The sequence below is a fragment of the Mycteria americana genome, chromosome 2 (genome assembly GCF_035582795.1).
Source record: "Mycteria americana isolate JAX WOST 10 ecotype Jacksonville Zoo and Gardens chromosome 2, USCA_MyAme_1.0, whole genome shotgun sequence".
NCBI lineage: Eukaryota > Metazoa > Chordata > Aves > Ciconiiformes > Ciconiidae > Mycteria > Mycteria americana.
The window spans coordinates 9,169,693-9,196,311 of NC_134366.1; the positions used below are offsets into that span (position 1 = coordinate 9,169,693).

At 41.3% G+C, this 26,619-nt stretch overlaps 1 protein-coding gene across 1 annotated transcript in view; it reads left to right on the forward strand.

The window, feature by feature from the left end:
* Positions 1-26,619, forward strand: part of DPP6 (dipeptidyl peptidase like 6) — a 429,771-nt gene that overhangs the window by 224,628 nt on the left and 178,524 nt on the right. Inside the window, exon 2 of the mRNA XM_075495503.1 lies at positions 19,919-20,033. Within this exon, the coding sequence (XP_075351618.1) occupies positions 19,919-20,033 (115 nt within the window). The remainder of the gene's footprint in view (positions 1-19,918; positions 20,034-26,619) is intronic.

The following is a 26,619-nucleotide window of genomic DNA, read 5'->3' on the forward strand; positions in this document are numbered from 1 at the left end:
ACAGTTATGGCAATTGTGGTCATTATATTTTGTTCCCCCATATAGTTTCTTGGCTGCTGCAGGAATGCTTTTAGTTTTGCATTTATTTCCAGGCATTTTTCAAATTATTTGGTGTGTGCTGGGCTTTCTCTTTTAGCTCTGTCTGGAAACATTCCTCAAATACAAGTAAGGAAGTGTCTGGTTATCTCAGGGACTGTATCTCTTGATAGCTGCTTTGATGAGTAAGTAACCACCTGTCTTGCAGTAGTTGGAGTTCATGTAGGGAGAAGGACAATTTAGAGCTACAAACCAAAATGAAACTAATGGTTGTATCCTACGACATGTTACAGCATTGTCCAGAAAAGACTTGTTAGTTAAACTGAATGAGCGGCCTGTTGAAATGCTTAAACCTCTCAGAGAGCTCCCAGTCTAAACAGCAGAAACAATAAAGGATGTTATCCTCCCCTATTTAAGAAGGCTGTAGGTTTGTGAAACTATAGGTATGTAACATGGTTTTGAAATAAGAAAAGTACAGTATGAAACATGATGAAAAAGGCAGTCAGGATGAAGATGGAAATACAAGATCTTTATTTCAGGTTTAATTTTTAATCACTATCAAGTCTATTAGAGAAGTGAAAACAGAGTATGATCAATAGATATAAAAGTATTTTTTCCAAAAATGTTAATGTCTTTATTATGAAGTAGCACCTGCTACTGCATTGAAAGTTATTAGATTGTATGTGCATGAAGTAATACCCATAGAGGAAATTAGATGAATAACCCATAATAAATCATATACCACAAGGGTATGCAGTTAATATCAAGATTAATTATGGGCTGATTTGTAAGTCATTATGTCATAGATAGCAATGTTGAGGTTTCATTTTTCTCTAAAAACTGATGAATTCTGATATAGCTGCTTAACTATTTATAAGCACCCTTGAGATGCAGGCTAAAGCAAGACAAGAAAACATATCACTGTTTCATTGGTTTGCCTTGTATAATGGAGTGGTTAAATCCACAGTATCAATCACACCAAAACTTAATTAGAGTTTCTGTTTTCTGATCCAACCTTGTAAATACCTCTTTGAGTTTTGTCCTCCGAGATGTGCGGTAGCAGGATGTTTTTCTTATTTTTACACTCCTGATAATCTTCTCTTGTATTGGTTACATTGTGGTATCATTTTTATCTGATTTATTAAAATGATTAAAAAGCAGGAAAACACAGGATATATTCTGCCGTGTTGATGAAGTTTTATGAGATGTTTAATATGTTGTGTCAAATATAATTTATATTCTTGAGTCATTAGCGTGTGAAACACCATAATATTTAATTCCCTTTCCTGATTAAGGACCAGATCCACTTAGAGACAGACACCCATGGGTTGGGCTCAGCTGTCCACACTGTGTGCAGAGAGGGCTGGGTGCTGTGGGGAGGTGACGCAGGAGTTTGTGCACGGGGCAGGCATCCTCCCACCATGGAAAGGATACCCCTGTTATAGACACCTACATTGTATCTTGGATCTTCCTCTGCAGAACAAGTGTTTACTTTGGTAAACCATATACCAAAATATCTAAGAAGTGCTTAAGCACTCATATCTGCATCCTGCTGAAGTCCATGGGAATTGAACACAAGTTCAAATGGTTTCCCTAATACAGAAAAGAATCCCATTAAATGCTTTCCTGAGTCCATCTGCACCTGAGAAGTCCTATGGGGCATGTGGGGCCAAAGGTAACCATTGCCCTTTCCAGGCAATATTTTCCCTGTGGATGGAGGAGAGCGTCCTATCAGAAAGGAGGCAGAAAAGCCATAGTGCAGTATCATGCATTAACTGACAGCAGCATTTCTTAATTGGTATCTAAAGGATTTAGTCAAGTATTAAATACAGTTCCTGACTTTAGAAGCTGCCCCTAATATACGTTGTTAAATTTATATTTAGATGAAGAAAGCAACAATATTCCAAGGCGAACTGTGCAGTTACTTAATAAAACTTAGGCAAACAAAAACCAGATATTATAAAGTAATGTTTTACTTTTTTGGAAGCTACCTATTTTCTATCCCTTTGCTTAATTGCCCAGATTTCCCTTAAAATAAAAAAATAATTGCCTACATGCACACATGCATGACACTTGCAATTCGGAAGAACTGCACACATCATCCCCATACACTGCACACCATCCCTCTCAGCTCAGAGCTTAAATGGTGCACAGAGGATGATGCGTGCCATCTGGACTAAGGTAAATGTCATCCCTAATGGACATGGGAAGCATTTTTCCGGAGGCTGATTCCAAGCACAGCCCCATTATCAGGCAGGCCAAGTATCCCCACCTCTTGCTGATCCCGCGTCCACCCATGGCAGTGGTCTTTGCCAAATCAGACTCCATGAAAGATGCTCAGGCAGTTTGCTGTGACTGCTGCAATCATCCCAGCAGCAGCGGAGGGAAATGGGCTGCTTCTTCCCTCTGCAACAAATGTTTTAATAATTGATAATGAAAGTCGTAAGCTGGAACAATATGTGGTATCCATTCATGGAGCGTAACAGGAGCTAATAAAATATACGGGGAGTACATCTACCTGTGCAGAACAGCAGATAACGAATAGCTAGCCCGACAGTATTCTTCAAGCTGAGTTCAAATGCTCCTGTCCTGACAAGGCGATGAAGACAGTTGATTAGCTGTAACCACCTGCTCCTCGTACTTGAAATGATGCCCTTACCTCCCCCCTTGCTGCTCACACCGCAGATGTGCTGCCTGTGGGCACGGATGCAAGACCAGCTGCAGCGCAAGAGCATGTGTTTTGTTATCTGGCCACGGCTTCACAGGAGACGTCGCTGGCACACGAGAGCAGAGCGGGGAGGCTGGTGTGCCACGGGTGAGCTCTGGCCTCTCACGCTGAGCAGAAATAAGGGGAGCTGCACCCTTGCTCTTTGCCCTGGCCAGCAAATCCCTCATGTGATAGCGCTAACCTTCAAAGACTACTCCTCTGCCTCAAAACCCTTGTGGGAGATTATTTTTTTTGCTGTATGTGAGCAGGGAACCTGTAGGAATATGGCTCTTAAAGGGTGCTACCTGAAATGGAGAGGTGCTTGGGAAGTGGGGCATCAATTTTTACAGATGTTTGGGAGTCTCATCTACAGGGAAACTGAGAGCAATTGGGCATCTAAATGGCTTTTAACAACCTAGCCCTGCTTTCGGTGTAATTATCCAAATATCTTCTGTAGATGACATAGTAAAACCTCTGTTTTCCCCACAAATCTCTGTTCCTAGAGTGAGGATGTCCCATCTCCACACACTATGAAAAGGAAAAACTATAGGGAAAACAGCAGCAGCAAAAGCTACAAACCAACGAGGAGGTAGGAAGATGCAGATTAGGGGGTTAGCATCACTACTGAGGTTAATAAATTGTCGATTACTGGATCAAAAACTGGATCCATACAGTGGGGTCCCCCACCATGCGTGTTTAGTCACTTCTACCATGGGATGACCGACAGATGAGGAAAAGGATTAGTTCAAAATCAGAAAACTGAACTAGTACAAGGATGGAAAAGTCTACACAGATTAAACTTTTTCAGCCTTTTCTCTCATTTGGGCTTTTCCACATAGGTTTTTCTGCAACAGATGCATTTGCTGTTTTAGGAATTTGAATTCTTAATATAAAGCTTGGTGTAAGTGGGAAAGTAATTGAGTTGTAATTGTGAGGTATGTATAGTGTGGACGGTATAGAATATAGGAGGCTCTTGGGAAGTCCATGCTCAGTATGAACCCAAGCAGGGAGGTTTCATAGACTCATCTTTTGAGGGCGTCTGGGTTCAGAAGTCTTCTTGTCAAAGGATCAGGATTATATCAAGACATCTTTCATTCCCATGGGGGATAATGACTTCCTGCCTGGATGACAAATGTTCTCATTTCCCATGAAAAGTTATAGGACAAAGGTTAAGTACCACCTGTAATTTCACAAAGAAATTTGATACAAGCCTCTAGCTGTCTTTTCTATCTGTGCCAGACATTTTTAGTCGTTCTAGAAGCCGACTGCATGGTACAGCCTGTAGCACGGAGGCTTGTTAGGACCTTGGAAGACTGATTATTTCACACTTCACGTCTTCAGCCTGCAAAGGGGATGTGCTGTGTGACTCCGTAACTCGCGCTGAGAGTACCTCCTCACGTGGCACTTGCATCTGGACTCTCAGCATCACTGAAAACATGTTACCAGACCCCAGGGAAAAAAGTAGAACTGTGCTTATTCCCTGCAAGGGAATTTTTTTGTTAATGTATTTTTTACAGAAGCACAACAGAAACAGACAGATTCCAGCTCTTTGTCCTATTACCCAGCAGAGTTTTTCTCTCTCTCAGGAGGGGGAAAAAATACTGAAATCACAAATAAATAGTGATGAAGCCATTAAACAAAATGGAAATTAGGGGAAAAGTGGGAATGAGAGACTGCTGATGTGAATTTTAAGAGTCCTTCACAAAGGGTTATGTAAGAGAATGAACTAGATTCTGTTTTTTTTTGTTAAATTCATGCCAAGAAAATGGAAAAAAGAACAATCTGAGGTTTGTAGCGCCCCATTAGTTTGCTATGAGGTTTCCTGAAAACAATATGAGTTTTTCATTTTACATTATAAGGCTATGATAGCGATATTTTACGAAGGCAAAATACTATGTACAAAAAAGCAATGCTTTTTCTTTTCTATTTCAAGACTGCAAAAAAATGTTGGGCACTAAGGCACAGCCTTATCGTATTTCTTGCTAACAAGGAGAGGTCATAAAACATACAGTTTTTCCTCCTCCATCCTCCTCCTACTAAAAAGTAAATGAGAGCATGTCTGCTTTGCAGTCACTGTCCCAAGTCTTAGCTTTAAATTAGCTCGCTGGGGTCCCCAGAGCATGTGGCTGCATGAGCCTGAAGCTTAGCCCAGGCTGACTGCCCTGGCATTTATCCCAGCTTCTTGGGCAGGTATCGTAGCACCGAGATCCATGTTTCAAATACAGCGTGGCTCAAGGTGCCATAGCAACGTACTGGGGATGTAGGGCAGATATATCACACCAACAGCCACCATGCTCTCAGGAGCACACACAGCGATGGGTGTGCTTTCAGATTTAAGGGTCTGTTTTTCCCTGTAAGCCCAAAGAAACCTGTGGGAAAAAAAACGAAAAGGAAAAAAAAAAAAAAAGAAAACAACTAGCTTTTACTTCTGCAATTCCTCTGCTTCTTTTGAACTTCTGATCAGATATATTTTTCATTAATTATTCACTGCAGTCATAGTCCCTCGCCATACAGAGAGGGGATTAGTTGAAACGATGAACCTCTGCTGCAGTTCACCACTGTTGCTTTGTCCTACCCAACGGGGAAGGGGCTGCAGTTACTGACTTGTGAGCTGTTTCTTCAGAGGAGCCAAGGTCCAGGTCCATTCAGCTTACACAAGGACAGTTTGTTTCACATTTTAAAGGAAATGAAAACTAATGGGTAAAAAAGAACTGACCTCTCATAGAGAGCTAAGTAGGTGTGTGTGTAAGGGGTGACTTTGGCCTTTCCCATGCCAAGAAATGGAAAGAAAAAAAGAGGAGTGTGTATACATATATATATATATATATATATATATATACAAACACACATATATACTTCTCTGCTGTAGCAATATAATGCAGTGAATGAATCTGTGCACGTTGAATTGGTTTTGGTTTGGGGTTTTTTTTATCCTGCCTCCCTCATTCCCCTTGTCCAAATGAATGTGACAAAAATGACCGCAACTATTTTAGTACCATGGCTTGCTTGTTCGTTTGTTTTCAGTTTTTAGGTGAAGTGGTGGGCTTTGACGTTGTGTTTTATGCTGGCAACTGAAAGACTAGCACTTGACACTCCCTTCATTAATAGTTCAAACCAGCTGTAAGCGGAGGGAATAAATTGTTTATAGCAGCCTGGTCAGACATAAAAGACTATAGTCATATATAGTCATATAGTCTTGACATTATTTACCAACGTGTGAAGGATTTTTGGAGAGAGAAGTAGAAAATCCCACGATACTATGAAAGGACAGGCAGGGCAACTGGGGGACACTAGAGGAGTGAGAAATGCCAAGAGGAGAACAGCAGTGGCCTCTCTTCCTCAAGGCAGCATTTGGCAATGTTTGCGGCTTGAAGATTCATCTGTCACCATTAAATAACTGAGATTCTTTACATTGACAATTATCTGCTCTCTATAGAGGGAGGTTTCAGTGATGGACCAGATGAAGGGTTGTTGAATACACAAGGGGAGTGATGCAGGTATTTATGTCAATGAAGTGGAAGGAAAATAACACAGCTGATTTATCTCAAGTAGCTCATACGACCTGTCTGTCCCTTCATTGTGCTGCAGATATCTTTTGGCAACCAGCACAGCAGCCAACATGTGAGCACAGATCAGTTGTGTCATATTCTTTCTTCACTTCATTGATGCAGAACATGTCACAAAATCTTGCTGTCCTCAGCACCACCTTTCAATTTCAGAGTTTGGTGACAGCAAATGTCACTTGAGAAAAGCACAAGGGCTATGACTGGTGACAATTTTGGGAAACATCATGTGGAGCTGTGTCACCTCGAGGACATGCTCTTATTGTAGCTTTGAGCGTGAATGTCACTGTACTGCTGGGTATCCTCTTCTCTCCAGGTAAGGAAGATACCGTGAAGTTATAGAACTGTTTTAGCCCCCTTGAAGATGTAAGATTTCAGCTGAGGTTTGCTCTCCTGCCAGTTAAAGTTAGTGGAAACCTGAAAACTGCTTCGAATCCTCTATACAGATACCATAAGTCCAATGGCTTCATCGTTTTTGCCCTTAAATTTCTTCGTGTCTTCAGCTGCAGCTAGGCAAATGTAACATCTTGCTGAATGGGAAGTGTGGAGTTCAGAAGCCAAACCCTGCTTTTTCTGAGTATACAGAAGCGTGTGCGACCACAGGTAGAGGGGTCGCAATCTAGTAAACGTGAGGAGAGTTGACAAACGGGATTTCTAACCAAAATGACTTTATATTGCATTACAGAAAATGTTGAGCTTTGCAGGCTGGTAGGAGGGAGAGTCCTGCTTCTAATTATGATTCAACATTATCTTTCACTGATAATAGCCTTTTTGTAATCAAAGAAGGTAAAAATGAAATGCATGTTGCTGATTTTTTTTTTTTTGTGTGCACCAATGAGCAATACAATCACAATGTAGTTTTAAATTAAATTCTTTTGTTCCTTTTGTTAATTTGAGCTTGATGGTTTTCCCTGTTGCCAGAGCCTAATTTACAGCAGAGAAAATTCCCTTAAATTGATTTTTAAAAATGCACTCACATACACTACATTAACCTTTTCATTCCCTTATGGTGTGTGTCAAAGAATGATCCCTGTAACTCTGCTTATTGGAGAGACGCATCTGTAGAGTATGTTAATTGGTAGAGTTTCCATTCTGCTCTGAACAGATTTTTCACATGGTAAATGAAATCCTGGCTCTGCTAATGCTCTTCTCTCTTTAAAAACACCGGTGCCTCAGCCCCCATCATTTGCCTTCTCCCACTGCTACATATCTGATCACTTCTGAACTCTGTTATTAGTTACGGAAGAGTGTTATTTTTTAATTTAGATAGGGAGAAGAGAGGCACCAAGGCCCAGGTCCTCAGGAGTGTTTCTGTGCCTGACTCCTGGTGAAGCCACAGGCAATTAAGGATCTGAAGACCTCTGAGGACTTTGGCCTGTGCATGGTGCAATGTGGTTGCAGCACCACATGAGATGGCTAGACAGGGTACTTAGTAGGGAAGTCTATACCGAGAGGTTTTTTTCAGCATCACGTGAGTTTAGGATGTCTTTATGTCTTGCAAGGTGAGTGAGACGGACAGAGAGATAAAGGTAGAGGACCTTTTTAGGTGTATTTAGACCAGGAGTTGATCACTGAGCACTGTAGGGAAATGTGGAGAAGGCGTCTGTTAAGACCCCTTAACTTCAGAAGCCAAACCCTGCTTCTTGAGAGACTAACAGGCTGGAAGGTGCAGAGAAGAAACTCCATTCTTGGACACTTGCCTGTTTCCTTCCCATCTCTGGAGCATTTTTTCATGGGATGCAATGAAACTGCCTCACAAAAGTCATTGTGTCTGCTTGGGTGATTTTTCTCTTTTCAAATCCTACAGTATGTTTAAATCAATATGATATCCCTACATTTAACTTCAGTTTCAAATACAAAGGGGACCTTTCTCACCCACACTCTCTCACTTTTGATGCCGGAAGTGAGAGAGTCACAAAATTAAAGAGAGAGTTTTGATTACAGTGGAAACTTCACGTCTTGAAGCCATTGAAAAGCAGACAGGTAAACCAGCAGCATGATTCAGGAGAAGAGGTACTTTTGTCACTGCTGTTAAGATGCTAACATGAATTGTGCAGGGAGATTAAAAATGATCATGATAATGCAGTGGCTTTGCTGCTGGGTGGCAGTGACCCTTGCGAAATAGATCTAGGAGGAAAAAATTGCAATTTGTATGTCAGTCGGTTTTGCTTTTTTTTTTTTGAATGGGAATACGGATGTCTCAGTTCCATTCTGTAATGCACTTACTGAGTCTCAGGATTGTATTGAATTAAGGGTATTTCTGTCAAATGAAAAATGAGCAAGAAAAGTGTTCTTTCAATACAAGGAGCCATGCTCCTGTGGTGTTGTGCCACAGTTAACAGAGCCCAGTATGGGAAAGAAAGTTGGCACCTTGCTTTCTCAAGGAAAAATGACTTACTGTTTGTTGGTTGTGTTTACTGCCGCCCAGAAAGTTTTGAAAATGAAAATAAATGACTTTGCAAAGCTCTTCGTAATGTGCTGTGAGAGCCCTAGTAAAAATAGAAATCAATTAAAACAGACCAAGCATAAGACTCGTAAACCTTTGGAGACCTTGGAGTCACTTTGCCTGACAGCAGCACGTGGTGCTGAGCCAGCCCGCTAGCATCTCACGCCAAAAGCCCGAGTACCCTTCGAAGAGCTGTAATTCTTCGAACTACAGTTTTCCTGAGCTAGAGCTGGACAAGGGCCAGGGGCAATTAAGACTTTTTTTTTAAACTTCATGAACATCAAATCAGGATATCCATGAAATGATTTCTGGTTCAAGAATATCTGAGAAAAGCCTGAGCAAATCCCATTAGGAGAATTGAGATGTCTCCCAGCTATTTTGAAGACAGTCTTGCAGCCTGTGGACTCTGCTCCCTGCCTCATCATCCAAGCAATGCTCACAGAAGTCAACACAGGTTGCTGCTAGCCAGAAAGAAATAATTAACATTATAAAAATTGAAAAGACAGCCATCCTTTCGCTGTTGTGTCCCTTGCTCCTTACTTCTGCATGAGTAACAGTAGGAGCTCAAGCAAATTATTTTCCTTAAGAGTAAGAAGTGCATAACTGGGGGTGAGTTGCAGACTGTAGCTGTCGCGGATGGAGTGAGCATGCACTTCACTCGTTAGAGAGAAGTAAAAATATAGTTTATTGATACAGAATAGGGAGTTAACAAAGTTCAATGCGACAGTGTTCTAACAAGATTCGATGGCGAGGTGCATTTGATTATTTACTGCATAGAGGACAGGGTCAGACAAAACTGTCAGGCAGACCCTCCCGTTGAGTCATGAGGTTTGGAAAAGGATCCCCTTGCTTTCTAAACTCCTTCTCAGAGAGGAGTCTGGGTGCGGCTAGATCAAGTCCTAGTCCCAGACTTGGTCAACGGTTTATGTCTAAAGGATTATATATGCCCAATCAATCCTTTATATCACTTAGCTAAGGTTTCAAAGTTTAACATGCTATTAGTCACTTACTGAGGGTCTGTTGCGGCAAGGAATCTCTCAGCCTCAAGGAGTAACCTTGAGAGGCGTCCCTGCTCAAGGGGAGATCCTGGCGTGCAGCCCGCTGCCGTGCAGGAGAGCTCAAAGGGCTCTTGGGCTGCTCACTATTTATGGGGGATAAGATGATTGACCCATAGTCATATTTGCATGCCGACCACAGTTTTTAGTTTCTTGGGTGGGTGCACAACACAATAGCCCAACACAGGCTATTGTTGGGCTAATAGCCCAACCCTTAGGCTATTTTGTTGTTATCTGTCTCCTGAATCCACTTTGAGCCGATGGTGACCAGATGCATCCATTATAATCACCACTGGTGGTTATCACCTAAGCAGGGTTGCAGGAGATAAAGGTCGGGGGCGGGGGAAGCACACCGTCACAGTAGCTTAGGTTTAGGATTTGGGATTCAGATGGAGTTTAGGGCTGCATTTACACGGTGAAGTAACCTGGAAGGGTGCAGGGGACCAAGCATAGGTGATCACCGATGTGGTTTGTTAGCATGCTCCCAGGCATGGTTTTGGCCCATTACTAGCAGGACTGTCCCAGGAATGCTGCAGCGAAGCTTGGGGTTCAGAGTGGGCTAGGGACTGTTTTGGTAAAGAAGTTGCGACACGGTCGTGCTGCACTGCAGTGTAAGAGGGTTTGGCTGTTGTGGGGGAGAGGTGTGCTCTGCCAATTGCCCTTGGGACAGGAGAACAGATTTTGGTTTGCTTTACTTACTGGTTTGTAAGGAGAACAGATTTTGGTTTGCTTTACTTACTGGTTTGTATTTACTTATGACACCAGGAATGAAAGATTCAGGAGATGAGAAGAAGCGGAGAGACCCTAAGCAAAAGGATCTTGGCTGTACAGGCTGGGGAGAAGGGGACTTAGCTGGGAGAGAAAAGCCTTCATTCGGCATCCTACTCCAAGAACTGCTAATGTCTTTTCATTTAAAAGCATTGTGTAAAATACCGGCCCATACTTACACATTGTTTTTCCATTGCTCAACATTGTTAAAATTTGTATCAGAGAATAATATTCCTTCTATAATTTTCCATTAAAACCTTGGCTACATATTACAGATGGAAACACAGCATTAGAGACCCACACATCAAATATGACTTGAGTGTATTGGCCTTTGATCCTAGAAACAACAGAAAATTAAGATTCTCTTAAAGGTAAAATTATAAAATAATTAACATCTTAATATAAATATTACTACAATAATGAATAAAGCAATTGTGTTGTCTTTGAAACGTCCATAGATCAAACAATTTGTATTTTTCAAAACAATAAATGATTGGTGCTTGAAATAAGAGTTGTGTAAAAGATGAAAAAAAATTATCTGTGAATTTTAGCATCCATCCAGAATAACTCTGGAGTTTGCATTTTACACACCTCCTACACTATAATCTGATTAATTTATGATATATGGAAAAGATTAAAGGACTCAGGCATGCTACTAAAAGTGTTGTTATTGACCTCAATAAGGGTGGGTTCTGGCTTGAAACAGGGAGGAACTTTTCCCTCTCGTGAGATTCTACTGGCTTATTTAAGGGATTTTTTTTTTTTTTTCTGCTGAACTCAACTTTTATGTAAAACACAGATAACTCAAGTCCCACGGAGGACAGAAATACATGACTTTTACTCGTTCTTTACTAAATTCGGAGAGTGTTTTAGTGAGCACACAAAACAGATTTTATCATCACATACTTGTTAGTTTGGACATTTTTCTTTGTTCAGTAAGTAAAAGCATTTTACGTTGTGTCTCATCATGGAGGTTCAAGTAATTTTAATTACTTCTGAAATCCCATTATTATGGGCTCTGATCAAATGTTCTGTCCCCCAAAAAAGCTCTGAATTGTCACTGCAGCCTCCTCCTCCCTGCAGTGCCATCCCACGCCATCCTCTTGCCCCTTGGTCTGTCCGTGTTCCTCACCTCCGCATGTAACTCCAGAACTTGGGGAGTCATTCCTGTCTCTGACCTGGTTTGTTCAGCTGCTCCCATGGCTGCGGGACCTTCAGGAGCTGTCACTTTGCAGCCCTCACACCAGCCAGGCACCTCATCTGAAATCCCGTCATCCTGTAAGAAGTGATGATGAGAGAAACGTATTTGGAACAAAAAGCAGTTGATGTATTTCAGATAGTAATTGTAGATGGTGGTTGGCATAGTAGGTTGTACTGAGGGTGCTTCTCGCTTTCTTTCTGTTTTTTTCTTTCTCTATACATGCATGAAGCTTTGCTGTGTGTTAATGAGAGTTATGTATGTCAACCAACAGAGGAGCAACCCTCCCCTAGCCCCCAGCTGCTTTAATTCACACATGAATTCATATAATAATTACTGTATCGCAGAAGTGTTTGCAAGTAACCTGGAAAGGTAATTTTTACTTTCTTAGCACGCAGTGCAATTTCTGCATCCTGAGTTTGATGGACACCTCAGGAGAGTGCAAAATGAAATTGATAAACTCATTTTCTTCCCCCCTGCTGTACACATCGTTTTCGTATTCCTCTTCCCACTGTCTCTGCAGCACGGCGACCTCAAAACTCAGCTGTCTTCACGGCTGTTTCTCACGTTGTTCCTAAACAAATTATTTAGGAATTAAATTTTGTTCACCTCGTGTTTTCCTTCCTGTACCATTTAGAAACAAATTATTTACCAACTAGATTACAGGGAAAAAAATGCCTAGGAGTTAGTAAAATATAATATGAAACAGAATTTCTAATGCTGTCTTTTTATCCAGGGAGATTAAACACTTCACTACTTCCCTTATCACAAGTTCTTCCTTGGTGTTCAGAGTCATAAATTGAACGATATTTTCTTTTTTTCTGAAATATAGTTTCACTAAAAATTGTAATTGCCTTTTTACAAATGTAAGCAGAATGGCATTTTGTTGGAATTAAGGGAGACGACAAAGCTGAGAGGTGGTTTCTCCAGGCTCTCAAATCTTGCAGAGAAGCTTCTTTTCCCATTTCTTGAGATCATAATTCTTCACGAAATAGAGTAGAGGGATGTCATCCTGGCATGCCTTGGCAACATCACCTTTTGCAGGTGCATTCTGCATGGGTATGAGCTGTTTTAAGGCTCGTGTGTGCATTGCGACTCGGTTTGGAGGGAGCCAGGCTGTCAGCATTATAGTGGAAAAACTGGAGCTAAGCAAGTGCTGTGGCATACAGGGGTCATGGGATCAGTGATATAATCTGTGGCATTTGGGCTTGCCAAGCCTTTTCACAGATCTGATGATAACACAGACTCTTATGGAATAAAATTCTGAGCGTCAAACCAAGTTTTACTGGTGCCATGGCAGATATTTCACCCAAGGAGATGATTTGGTTCTGTTTTAGTGGATGAATGTGTGTGCTTATATCAAACACTGAAATAAAATCAAAGAAATGCTGTTGATTTTATGGGCTGTGTCACTATTGGGAATGGATCTTTAATTATGACTTGAATTACAGTAGCAGTTAAGGGCCCCTGTGAGGATTCGCAGTCCCACTGCACCAGGTGCTATAAAAAAATCTAGGTTACAGCAGATGAATGAACCAAACTGATGGTGGGAAAGTGAAGAAGATTAATAAGATGACATTAAATCAAGACTATCGCAATTCTTGACTAAAAGTATCTCTAATCACATATATCACGTGTCGTACACATGTACAACATTGCCATCTCCTTTCTCCTGGCCGTGAGTCAGAAGATGGCCATGCCCTTGGCTGGCGCCATGCTTGGTGCAACAGGTCCAGCTGGTGTTCACAGCTTGAATTTTTGTCACCTTGAGAATAGGCTCCTGGCAGGATTTCAGAGTCTACTTTCCCAACTTCTAATTTATTTTGGAAATTCCACGTAGTTACTTTGTCCCTAAGCACTAGGAATAATTTAGGAATGCTTCAAATGGCGACACTGTTTATTTATATGTTGTAAGGGAATAGGGGGATGTTGCAGTGTGGTTACTATACTTGGGTACAAAAGTCATATGAGATGCCAGTTCAAAATATAGAGATGCTAAATTAATCTTCTAGTGCTGCTAGGTCTGGAGGGGATCCAAACCTGTTTCATCATAATGCTTATGAAAATGATGGGAAGTTATTAAATATCCATTTCTGCAATACAGTACAGCTAGGAATCCTAGATATTACTGTATTTAGATCTTTTTACAGATTTTTTTTTAATTAGAAGTAGCACTGGGTTTCATTTGTAGCTGACACAGACTGGCTTTGCTCCAGGGGAGCCAATGATCTGTGTCAGTCAGTGCTAGCTGAGGATCTGGTGCCTTCTGCTCTAAAACTGTGGAAGACCCATCATCTGTTAAAGCTAACACTTAGGTGTAAGGTGCAGATGGCATTCATTTTCTCCTATTGGCTTTGTAATAGAAACATGTAAGACTGAAAGCTCTATCAAAGTATAAAACATGCAAGGTTTATTTTTACAAAGGGCTGAGTGTTACGGATACAGCCTTTTCCTCGCTCACTCTCAAACACTCCATTAATGCCCAACCTCAAAGCATTTGCATTTATGCACTTTGCAGAAAATTGTGAGAGGAGATGGAGCCGCTGGACCAAAATGAGAGGCTTTAGGGCATTCAATAAAGAGAGAGCCTCCCAGAAATGCAGGGCAAGATAGCGTGTTGCATTGTGCGCTGGGTAAAAGATTTTTCTCACAGTGCTGGCGAGTAGACAGCAAAGATGTTAACTGTTATTAAGTCATTGCTCCCTATTAGTAAAAGCATTTATTATCAACAGAAGATGAAGAAAAACATAGCTTAATTCTCTCTCATCACCGCAACAGGCAGGATAGTTTTATCGTTCTGAATCTTTCTGTTGGGGTTTTGCAGGAAAGCCCACATACATGCCACGCCTCATTTGGAAAAACAGACCAAGTTTTTATTCTTCTCACTCTAAAGCGTCACCTTTAGCATCTGAACAACTGAGTTTACTGTAGCCTCAGGCTCAGGCTCTCTGAGTGTATCTGCAAACCAATTGCTACTCAGCATCGCATTTCAGCGGGAGCAGGGCTCAGGGTGGTCTGCAGCAGCAGGAGGGGAGGGAGGCGAGTGGGGAGGAGAAGGAAAGGAAAGAAAATAAATAAAAAAGCCCCAAACAAAAGTAACTCGGCTTGAATTCAGAGATGAGAAAGATGCAGATACATGCTTATTATTGTTTATGCGTATTATGCTAATTAACTGCCTAAGTTCTTTAGTGATTGAGGTTTCCACTGTGCCAGGCAGGGTACCAAAAATGATTCCTGCCCACGAAGAACCTCCATCCTAAATTTAAGGCAGGAGAACGGCAGAGGATCCAGACAGGCGGAGGAGTGCGATGAGACAGTAAGGCATTATCGATCAGCAATATAACCAGAGGTCTCAGCAAGCCTGGTGCTGTAACCACTGCAATGCATCTAGTTTACTGCCATTATCATTGCAATTAATATTTCTCTTTTGCGACACAAGGTTAATAATGTAACTGTATGGGTTACCTACTCTCTATCTCATTTGTTGTACTGTTTAGCAGTTATAATCTGCAGCAATTTTGTATTATAAAGAACTAATTAACAGCAAGATTATTTTTCCACTGAACATCATAGGAGTTTTTACCAGGGACAACAGTGTTCCCACACCTTAATTCCTCAGCAAAGTTTTTTTTCTGGGCCGTGTTCTGAAACTGGTGAGCTGACTTGCCAGAGACATTGCACTCACTGTGTTATGTCATCGGGCAAAAGTTTTAATTAAAAACAAGGTAGCCTGAGGTGAAGGTAGAATACATATTCCTCTATTAACTGTCTGTTGACAAGCTTGCTAGAAGATTTTTCATTTACTGTGTTTGTGAGTGTGTAGTATTTCAGGTTATTTAGTTAAAATTTAGAAGCAAATCAAGAAAAGCAAGAAGCAGAGCTTGCAAGAATGGCAGGTATGGAAACCATACAAAACCTTGCTATAAACCCCATCCTGCCACCTCTGAAGCCAATAAGGGATCTTGCACCTGCTTTTGTTTCATACCATTCATTTCTTAGGTTTTTTCCTTTTTTTTTTTTCCTTTTTCTTTTCTTTCTGATTTACACTGGTGTAACTGAGAAGAGAGCTCAGTCACCTGTCTGCATCCATGGCCCAGTGTCACCTGCTTCAGCAACGGCCCTCACATACAGCACATGTCTGGAACGTATATATTGCAGCATAACACACCTAGGTTTTGTTGTTATTGCACAAAAGTGGAAACTCTGTGTTGAAAAGGACTAAGAGGCCCACCGTGACCATCCCTCTATTGATCCTTCAGAGATTTTGGTCCAGGATGTATAGCTTTTGTTAAATAATACCAATACTTGACAAGTGATGTCTATATTGCCCTTCTTTCATTTAGTAGTATAGACATGGCTATTAAAAAAAAAAAAGAAGTTGTGCCTGATGAGTTTTTGTTTTAAGCAGCTATTATTCTAATAAATTTAAGATGCTATTATTCTAGTATGGCCACCGTGCTGGCAGACTTTTGGCAGGTTTCAAATAAACATGCCAGAAATAATTTTGTTGACAGCATCTTGAATTGGAGCACATCCAGCCTTCATCCATAACATGTCAGTACAGTGATTCTTTCACAGGCAGGAAAATATGTCATCACAGATCTGTATTTTAGAGTCTTGAAATACTGTAGCTGTCTGGATTTATGGCTTCAAAGTCAACTTCACAGGTGGGTAACATTATTTTTCAATCATAAATGAAGATGAAAGTGATAACATTTACAGTTTTTAATATGCAGCATCAATGAAGTGTGCTTATGTTAAAACCTGTGGTAACATCTGTTTTACTTTCCTAATCCAAAAACAATTAAGGGTTTTATGTAAGAGAAAGAAGGGGGTGGAAAACAAACAGCAAAGGAAAAAAGGAGAAAAAACAGGCTGAAGGGCTTTAGCTTGCTTGCAGAGGTCATGCAAGAGTTGTGATAGTTCTTCATGAGAGGCAGAGAGCAGGTGACTCTTACCAGTGAGTGACTTTGTTTTAATGTTTCCTTGTATGCTGTTTTCAGTAGAATCATTTCATCGGAGCAGAAACGGTGCGTTCTTGGTTTATTTCCATTTGTGTAATATGCTCAGATTTCAGTATTAAAACCAAAGTGGTATCTTTAGGATTAACAGCCATGGTTCACGAAGGGTATCTGCTTGCTGTTTGGTTCAGATCTCTGTATTTACATCTGCAAACTGCATCTTTCAGGAATGGGCAAATTATAGCTTTGTGCTGTGCGTTGGAAACAAACCCTTTGAGGTGCCACTTCAAGAACATTATTTATGTGCTTGAATCTGTACCTGCCTAGGGCTTAATTAAACACCTTCCTGGCTTCGGTCCCAAGCCCAGAGGCTTTCCTGGGCAATGTGAATAGGCAGCTGGTGTCCGCTTGTGGGAACTCCTCTTGAAGAGGTGGGAGTTTGCTGCCAAGGGCATGGGGTATCACGATGGCGAGGCTGTAATCTCCTGGAAGTAAAAGCTGGTCACAGTGACACAGCAACATCTCTCTGGAATTAACAGAAATACAGATAGGAAAGATCTAAGACGTTGGTGCTAGCATATATATGGTACGATGTCTGTGCAGCAGATCTACTGTAAGATTTTTTCCATCGAAAGAGACTTCAAATGACAGAAGAACAAAAAAACCTGCTTTCCAAACCTGTGCTGAATAAAGCTGTTTACCTTTCTTTGAAATGTCATTTATCTCTTCTTGCTTTTTATCAGGGGAAATTTCCTGATGGAATTTTGAAAATAAAGTGAAAACGTTCCTTTCTGCTTCCTTGCGGTGTATTAAACCCCAAAGTTTTGTTTATGAATAGTTTTCCTCCTCTTGATACACTAGAAATTCCCAGTCTTTTTTGTTGCAATTTTGCTCAAATATTGATTGGATGACTGAAGAATTAATGGGATTATGATGTGATAATGGATTCAGTGGAAGTATTGATATCCTGAAAGCTTAAGCACGTGTGTGGATTTCTATCACGCTGGGACCCATGGATGGGGAATCCTCACTTAATGCAAGGTTTTATTAAGCTTTTGAACTACATCTGGGTTTATAGATCTAATTCAAGCCTGTGAACTATTTTTTTCAATTTTAAAACTTCTGACCATTAGGGACAGAGAGGGTTGTTAGATTATTTTCAGGAATGTGACTGTTGCCATCAGTCCTGTAGTGCTGCCTGCATCTTACCTCTGTCCTTCAGATACTGTTAGGGCTTGGCTGGGTAGAAGTACTGTGGTTTCTCAGCTGGTTCTCCCCAGTTCTCCTGCCATGCCTTTAGTGCCCTGCTGTGAAAGGAAGAATATTTCTGCCACTTACTAATAAGACCTGGACTCCTCCTGGCTTTATTTCTTGATTTGTATGTGACCCTGGGAAAGTCACAGACTCTCTTTTGAGCCTATTTGCATCACCTGATAAATGGAGACCGTAACAGTTTCCTAAAAAAGGTGTTAGAAGACTAAATTAATTAACATTTGTATTTGTGCTTAGGGTGAAGACGCTATAAAAATGCAAGTATTTATATTCTTTGTGTTTGCTTGTTGGCAAAATTGCATTTCTCAAGGCTCCTGACCTACTTTTCAGATTTTTCTCTGGTAAGAATAATAAACTATACATTTGTTCCTTCTAATTATTTTTCATTTCAAATAGAAAGCCAAGTGCAAATGAGGGGAAAGCAAGGAGGGGAGGCGTGCTAACCTCTAGCCCTCTTTGCCAGAAGGAAGAGAACCGTGATGTCTTTTCCAGAAGTACAATAAATAACGAAATACAGATGCTACATCAGATGTTTAATGCCTCAAACCTGGCTTTCCATTGCAGATTTATAGCCTTTGTAATGCATAGACCCCCAAACATATAGGAAGAGAGTCCCAACATTATCTTTTTCTGTGAAATGGATTCTTGATATGGAAAAAGTCGAAAAATATTTTCTAGTGTTTTCTGAAATCAAAACCTTGAGGTTTGCCTGACTTCCCTGTTCAGGTCATGTTGCTGTGTACAAGAAAAAGTTACAGTAAATGAAAAAAACTCTCCGAATTACAGAAGAACTTGGTCTATTATGAAGCTTTTTGTTTTCCTGAAAAAATTAAAAAAGAAAGAAAGAAGAATCTTTAAAAAGTAGCAGCAGGTCTGTCTTAGACCCACCATCCCTCATGATAAAGGAAATGAGGCAAAAATTCTAAATTGCTGAGGTCGACAAGGAGGAGGAGCATCCGGAGTTGTTCTGGCTGTGATGCCAGATCCCTTGAGTGAATTCAGCCTTCCAGGAAAGTGGAGTGCACTGATATTTCATACAGTTCCTGGGGATGCTTCAATGAGTGCATGAAATCACATTTAATGTGCAGCGCTAAGAGGAATCCAGCAAAAAGCATGAAAGGGATAAAGTGCAATAAATATTTAAGATCTTGTGAATGCGAACGCAGCACTTCATAAAAACCTCAGTCTCGAGAGCAAGGGTGCTGTATACATCATAGACAGAACATATGGTACAACTGCCGTAAAGTCAAAGCTTTACGTGAATCAGTGAATAGTGATGGAGCTTTTATTCTAAAGTTTTAAGGATGTGATTAAATTTAATTTATATGCTAGATGTGAAGCCTATCTTCATGTCCTTAGGCCTACCAACCCAGGAATGCATGCAAGATGGCCTGAGAGGATGTGATGTTTTCTGGGAAGGCAGAAAAGTTCACCATGGGGATATCCTTATTGATTTTATCTCCATACATGCCCCTGTGAATTATTTCTCTTCCTGTATTTTTCTCTGGCATCTTATTATAAAAGTCTCTTGAAAGTTACTGTAAAGCTTTTTATTCCCAGACTTAATGACGGTTGGTAGGAAATTGGCTTTTGATAAGTGAGTTTGGATGAGTGCTGGTGTGGGCAGATGGTGCCCATTAAGCGAGGAGGCGGTGGGAGGTGTGGGTTACACTACCGAGCGTCCTATGGGTGCATTGCATTTATTCACTGTATAATCTGACTTGGGATGGATTCAATTAATACCGCAGCATATTATAATGAAGTGAATTGTATATGGCTTATGGGCTTCACCCACCATCGTCACAGGGTGCATGGTGTGGTTCTGCAGACATATGTTGCTGTTTGGATTCTGCTGTTTGTTTCCTTGTCTAAGTGCCTTTTCTAAATGTTCTTTTTCCTTTGATGTTTCTAGGAGCTGGTGGGGAGTAATCCTCCTCAAAGAAACTGGAAAGGAATTGCAATTGCCTTACTTGTTATTCTTGTTATCTGCTCCCTGATTGTCACCTCTGTTATACTCCTGACACCAGGTATTTATAACCTTTAACTCACTTTCATTCTGTTTTTCTTCTGTAATTTTACATTTCCAAGGGTAAAGGGATTGCATACTGACTGCAAAGTCAACATCAATGGAATCATCCTTCCTGTTCTTTAGCTTGATGTGAGCTGAATTCAAGGCCATTCTTAGGTAGATTGTTTTAGAGTTTTACATTTCTATTCAAAGATCAAGGCCGCTGTCCTGAATGTACAAGAGTGAAACTTGGTTGCCTAAACATAGACGGGAAGTGTCATTTTAGATGTGCCAGGGTATGAGAGACATCTACATAGGGCAGTCAGTTAGGACACGGGACTTCCTGAAGTTCATGCTTACGCGGAGCAGCAGCCGCCAGTTGGGTGGCATATCCTAGAGCATCTAAAATGGCATTAAGATGCCTATGCTTGGGCACCTAAATCCCATCCCGTTCAGCTGTATTGATTTTTAAATCAGACCATAGTGTTCCAGCTTTACAAAGGAATTCCAGATAACTCTGTGCCAGATAGCACTTAACCACAGCAAATAATTAGTAAATTCCCAATAAGGGATTCCTTAAATTAATCCCCTTACCAAGTTTCAGCAAAGTTCTGTGCACATAACCTCTGTAAATTACTTTTCTTACAGTAGCTGCTGAGGTGGTAGGTTTGAATTTTAATATATATCATTATGATTATTGATTATTACATATTTATACAGCCCTGTAAATTTCCATGACTATTTACGGAGCAGAAATAATGTACTTTTGCGGCTCTGAGAAGCTTGTGATCTGAATACGAAAAGACAAATGAATGAGAGAAATGAGAGACGAGACATAGAAAAAAGAATTCCGTTTCAGAAAGGGTGAGTAGCTACAAAACACAGGAGAAGACAGAAGATCCCCTGCAGAGGGACGTAGAGGAGAAGAAAAGAGGCTACTTCTTGGCTGAGTACATGCGAGTGACTCTAGGGGACAGCAGGACAGAGAGCACAGAGCTGAGCAGGGGAGCAAAGGCAAGGGGGAAATGAAACCGTAGGAAATGGAAGAACATAAGACAGTGAAGTGGAAAAATGAGATGGAAGTTGTGGGGCAGAAATTTCTAGCTTGTAGCGTGTGAACTGACATGCAGTTCAGCAGATCTGGGCTGTCTTCCCTGACACAATTCTTATCCCACAGTCCTGCTGTATGTATGGTACACTGGAGACAGTGATATATCAAGAAATTCAGGACTGCACTGAGTTAATTTGAAAATGAGTGAAACAATCACTACATTATCCTTTTGGTTATTTATCGTCATGCCACGTTCAGTTTATTTCATGCTATCCTGAAGTTTTCATTGTAAATGTAAGTAGCTAATGGTCATGCCAGAGTAATTAAGTAATCAAATTAATTAAGGTTAAACTTAATTAAGGATCATTTTTTAAATTACTTTTGCCAGGGTTCAGATTTAACACCTTTGGACAGTGCAGCTCATCTCTGAGATATTCTGGGACATGGTCTGTGGACTGTACTCGCATCAGGCACCATTTATTTGCAGTGACAAATATTGTCCCTTACCCATTAGGCATGGAAATGTCACCTTCTATTTTACAGAAGTGCAGTCCCAGACTTTTCAAAAATGCATACTGAAGCCTAGATTCCTAAACCCATACTTGTGGGCTTCAAGAAGCTGTGAGTGGCTCGCACTGCATAGATGAGACCATGGGTGCCACTACCACTGAAGAGCAGCATTCCATATAGATGGATACATGGGGAGAAGCATAAACATACCTCTACAGTCCTAAATACAGTCTATGTCACAAGTCTTTCCTTCTACAAGACCACTTGTAATAATGATTTCTTTATAAGAATGGTCAGAATGATATCTGGTGAGGACTTAGCAGCTCTGATTTCAGTTCTGCGCTCTACTATAGACCTCATTTAGGACTTCTCCTGAACCCTACTCCCACTTCTCCATAAGAAAATCATACATAAAATCACTAATGACTATTATGACTATAGATACTGCCGTGCTGTATAGGTAAGTACCCAGACAGAAAAGGTGTACTGAGCATGCATGAATCCTTTGAGAGCGTCTTTGTGCTTAAAACTTAGGAATATGCAAAGTAATTTTCTATGCTAAAATTTTCACTCATATTTTTTGAGATTTCTAATTACCTGGTTTGCTAAAACTGGGTTTGGGTTGGTTTTTTTTTTCCCTGCTGGTGTTTCAGAACTGTCCCCTACATGCAAATACAAAAACTCTGAGCTCAGTACTGTTTCTGGTTTTATTATGGATCCAGACTGCTTCATGGTGGGACTCTGCCAAGGGTAAAATAGATATCTTAGGTTGCTGCTGTGGCTTGGCAGCAGCTGAGTTTAGTCTTCTCTTGGGCCACTGGCCCTGGAGCTTGTTATGAAGACACGCTATGGTACAGGGTAACAGGAGGCTCATTTCACAGGTGTTTCCCACCAGCCAGCGCTAAGTGAGATATCGAGGCTGGCTTGACAAATGTGAAAAGTTTTACATTGCTAATCCTGGCTGGGGGCAGCATGTCCTAACAAGGTAGGAGTGGGGAAGATAGAGGAGCCTGTCCAAAAGGAGAAGCAGAGTCTGCATTTACCTGCCATAAAATAATTCACTGGAAGAAGAAATTGTCAAGATGAAATAGTCAAGCTGAAAAATAAGTGATGGATATTTGAACAAGAGGTGAGAAAGGAACAGGAGGACCGGGAAAGAAGGAGGAGAAGCGGTTTTGTGGATGTTCATGGCATGGGGAGCTGCTGCCAAATGTGAGAGTGGCATCAGAAAAAAAAAAGAACCCAAACCTCTTCACTGGAAATGTCTCAAGTGAGGTGATGCAGTCTGGCACGGCAGAGCACCGTGCATGCAAATACTTCAAATTTTTTCAGTCTTCCTTCTGATGATAATGTTGGAGTCCAGCCTGACACTCTCCTGCTAGTACAAATATCCTTTTGGATTTTATCTCTGAATTCCTTATTTGTACCTGTCTATCTCGGCCCTCTCCCTGGCTGGGAAACCATTCTTCTCTTAAGTATTTTGCTGTTGGTTTGAAGGCCTGTTTTTCAGTGCAACACCAAGTCATGTAATGCAGAGATGCTCTGAACCCAGTGCTGAACATCATGCTATGCTATGCTATGCTATTCTATTCTATGCCTACAGAGAATAATTTGGGGCATGTATGGGATAAAGTGCGGCATCCAGGCTTGCAGTCCGTGTTCAGACAAAGAAAAGTGCTTAACTGGACCCATACCCTGCATCATGATGGTGGTATTTCCTAATACTGTGAAACTCGGGGTAGTCTCCTGCAAAACCAAGAATTAGTGGTAGAGTGAGGAATGGGGGAGGTTTGCTTAGCAGAACAGATGCTGATTAAGGTATTTAATAATTGAGGGGAAAAAGGATTTATATATCTCTTCAAGATTCTTTTGCAAATCAGCCCAAACCTTTAAAGAAGGTTTTAACTCTGGATTCAGCTTCAGAAAGGATGAAATCCCTACTGTTTTGGGTTTCTTAGAGGCAGGTCAGGCTTTAAGATTAGCTCATAAACTGGGAACCGTGCTGTCTGCATTCAGCAGACATTGTAATTACAATAGCAGTGCTTTATTGCTAGCTAACGCTTAGGACTTATTTTATAAAATCCTAACAAAATGTCAACGGTTCTATGATTTGTATATCCTTTGGTATTCTAGAACAACATTTTCCAAAGAAGGAGTAACTGGTGAAAGCTTGCATTTCATTACACTATAGTATACCACATGCACACAATTGCCTATGCTAAAGGATTCTGGTTTCATGTGTGTGCGAGTCCTGCCATTCTACCCACCTTTGAAAAATGTGAACCTATTTATACAAATGATAAAAGTGTGGGACTGAGCCTTTCCTGACTGGCGGTTGCTCACTTGTCACAGCATACGGCACTTCTACGGGACCCATCCCAGCAGTGTTGTATTTGTATAAACACGTGCAAAAGTTTATAGTTATGCATGAGTGTGCACACACATACACACATATTAAAGCTGAAGAGAAGACTCAGTCCTACAGAAATTTTGATTAAAAAAACCTCCCCCAAATTCCATTGGACATTTTGCTAAGGAAAAGGCTGCTTTCTTGTCCCCTCTGTTTGGAAATTGAGACAAACAAGGACTTTTTGCACATCTTTTCCTCATACTTAAAGCTTTCTGGAGATATACATCAAGTTTGCTCCTTTCAAATCTGACCTTTAGCTGAAAAAAAGAAAGTATGCCCAACTCCACATTAAAATTTTTACAAAATTCATAGGAAAGATTTTTCAGAGATGGTACTGAGGTAGTCATTGCATAGCATTAATTCACAGCTTGCTGTCAGACAGCCAAATGCATTGCCTAGTAAGCTTTGTATGACTTTTTTTAGTTGGGAAGAGCAAGGAAATATCCTGTGACCAGCTGTGCAGAAGTTTAATTTGTTTGTTCACAATTGTTATATATAAATGTATATGATATGCCATTAAAAAAAAGTGGGATTTTACAGAAGGGAGAGAGGCTGCCTGTTTGCCTTGTCTGGCCATTGTCTTTTGGGTACAGAGAGGTTGTATGGGGGAAAAGGGGCTCAGATTATCCTGGGGATCGAGCAGGTATGCTGAGGTGGGAAGGGAGCTCCTGGTGTGCTGGGTCAGGTCTGCTGAGAGGTGGATATTTAGGGACACACTCTCACCCATGTGCTTGCAATGCACAATAGCCCAGGAGGTGTGTGAGAAAAGCATCTGAGACTGAACTGTAGCTGAGGCCCAGGGATGACGGAAAGAAAGGTGGGCACCCAAAGGTGACTGAAACCTTCTGACCCATCAAGCAGCCTCTGAGCATTGCTGGAGTTGAGAGGAAGCTTGAAAGAAAGGATTGGTACTGCAGAGGCAAAACAGGCAGGGAGGAGAGCTCATAGCCCTTTTCTGTTTGAGTTTTGTGGGTTTCTGGAGCATCTTTGTTCTGTTTGTGTTCTGGAGAGCAAGGTTTTTCAGTTCAGCCCATGTCTTTTTGGGTGTGCTGACTTCAAAGACAAGGTGCAGACAGATGAACCCAAAAGGTCTGACCAACGCTGGGTTCCCGTCACGCCTTTAACGTTGAGTCAAAAATAAAACAGACATGGTTTTCACTTGGTTCTCTCAGCATGTAGCCTTGCTGTTTGGATGGTAGGTTTCTGACTTGGCACCCAAATCACAAGTCTTTGTGCCACCTGCACTGCCATGCTGCTGTGCTGTGAGGCCCTGCTTGACAGCTGCCATGTCGGTCTGCTGGGGGTGGGGGACATGAGTGCAAAAAAGGTGGTGGCACATGCTTGATCCTCTCCTTTCATAAAACCAAGGAGGCCTCAAAGTCTCTGCAGTTGGGTGTGGACACAACTTGTGTCCGTCAGCTGACTTAGACACTCTAAGGCATGCTCAGAGACTGCTGCTCAGGAGAGGGTGGACTACCTGAGCTCCCGCAATTGCATTTCTTCCTCTGTAAACGTCTCCACTGGGGCCAGAGGAAGGGAGTAGGTATGCTTAATGAGCACACTGACTTACCTATGTGTTAGATGAGAGGTCAGTAAATCTGAATTTTTTACTAAAAAATCATTGATTGATTGATTATTTAATTATTTTTTTTCTCCTCAGCTCTATGGCTGAGATTAATGTTGTCTGTGCCATTATAGGACCTATTGCAGCTATTACAGCCCACTGCAGGAGACAGTAAGGGAATCTCAACAAGAAACATGCCTTATGGAGGCTCCTGGGTGTGCATGCTTCAGTTGCTACCTCTCCCTTTTCCTGCTGTCCCTTACGAGGAGTTTGAAGTGCTGTGAAGGTATAGAGGTGGTGCAGCTCCCAGACTGGCTGTCTCCATCCTGCACAGAAAGAGGGAACGAGAAGGGATTCCCACTCTTCCCCTTCCCCAATCTCCAGCACAGAGGTTTGCTTGTGCCTGTCCTTATGCCCTCGTGGTGGGGAAGGGGGCGTTGGTGTTCCTCGGGGTGGCATTTGGGAAGTGGCGCCTGAAGCAGCTGCAAACCCGGGGCTGTGTGTGGCCTCCGACCTCCTGCTCTGCACCACCCGATCCCCCCGGGTATTCAGTGCTGGAACCTTGCACCATGGTGGGAACTAATTGGAACAGTTTCCTGGAATTCCTCTGACCTATATTTTTCATTTCAATAAAGAAAATCATGCAGAAGAACTTGGCATAATGCTGTCACACAGAGGGATTTAGCTGAGGACGTGTATTAATGTATCTTGGTATTTGAAAGCCACATTGAGCAGTGTGATTGAAACCTCAATCAGACTTGGAAAAAATATGAAAATTGAAGAATATAATTTTATTTGGTAAAAATGATAGTTTATATTGAAACACCTTTTAGTGGAACAAAACATTGTTCATAGGTAATTTTCAGTGGTCTCAGGTAGCTCAGAGGCTTCAATTTAGTGTAGTAAAGAAGACTTTTTCTCTCTAATGGCTTCAGAGAGCCTGTTTCCACTATTTCTAATCGCCAGTGTGTTCAGTGTAACAAGTTTAGTACTAAAAAATTTTAAAGACAGCTAAGGCTGCATGATACCAATAGACTTCAGGCATCAGGACGCTGTAGTGAGAACAGATG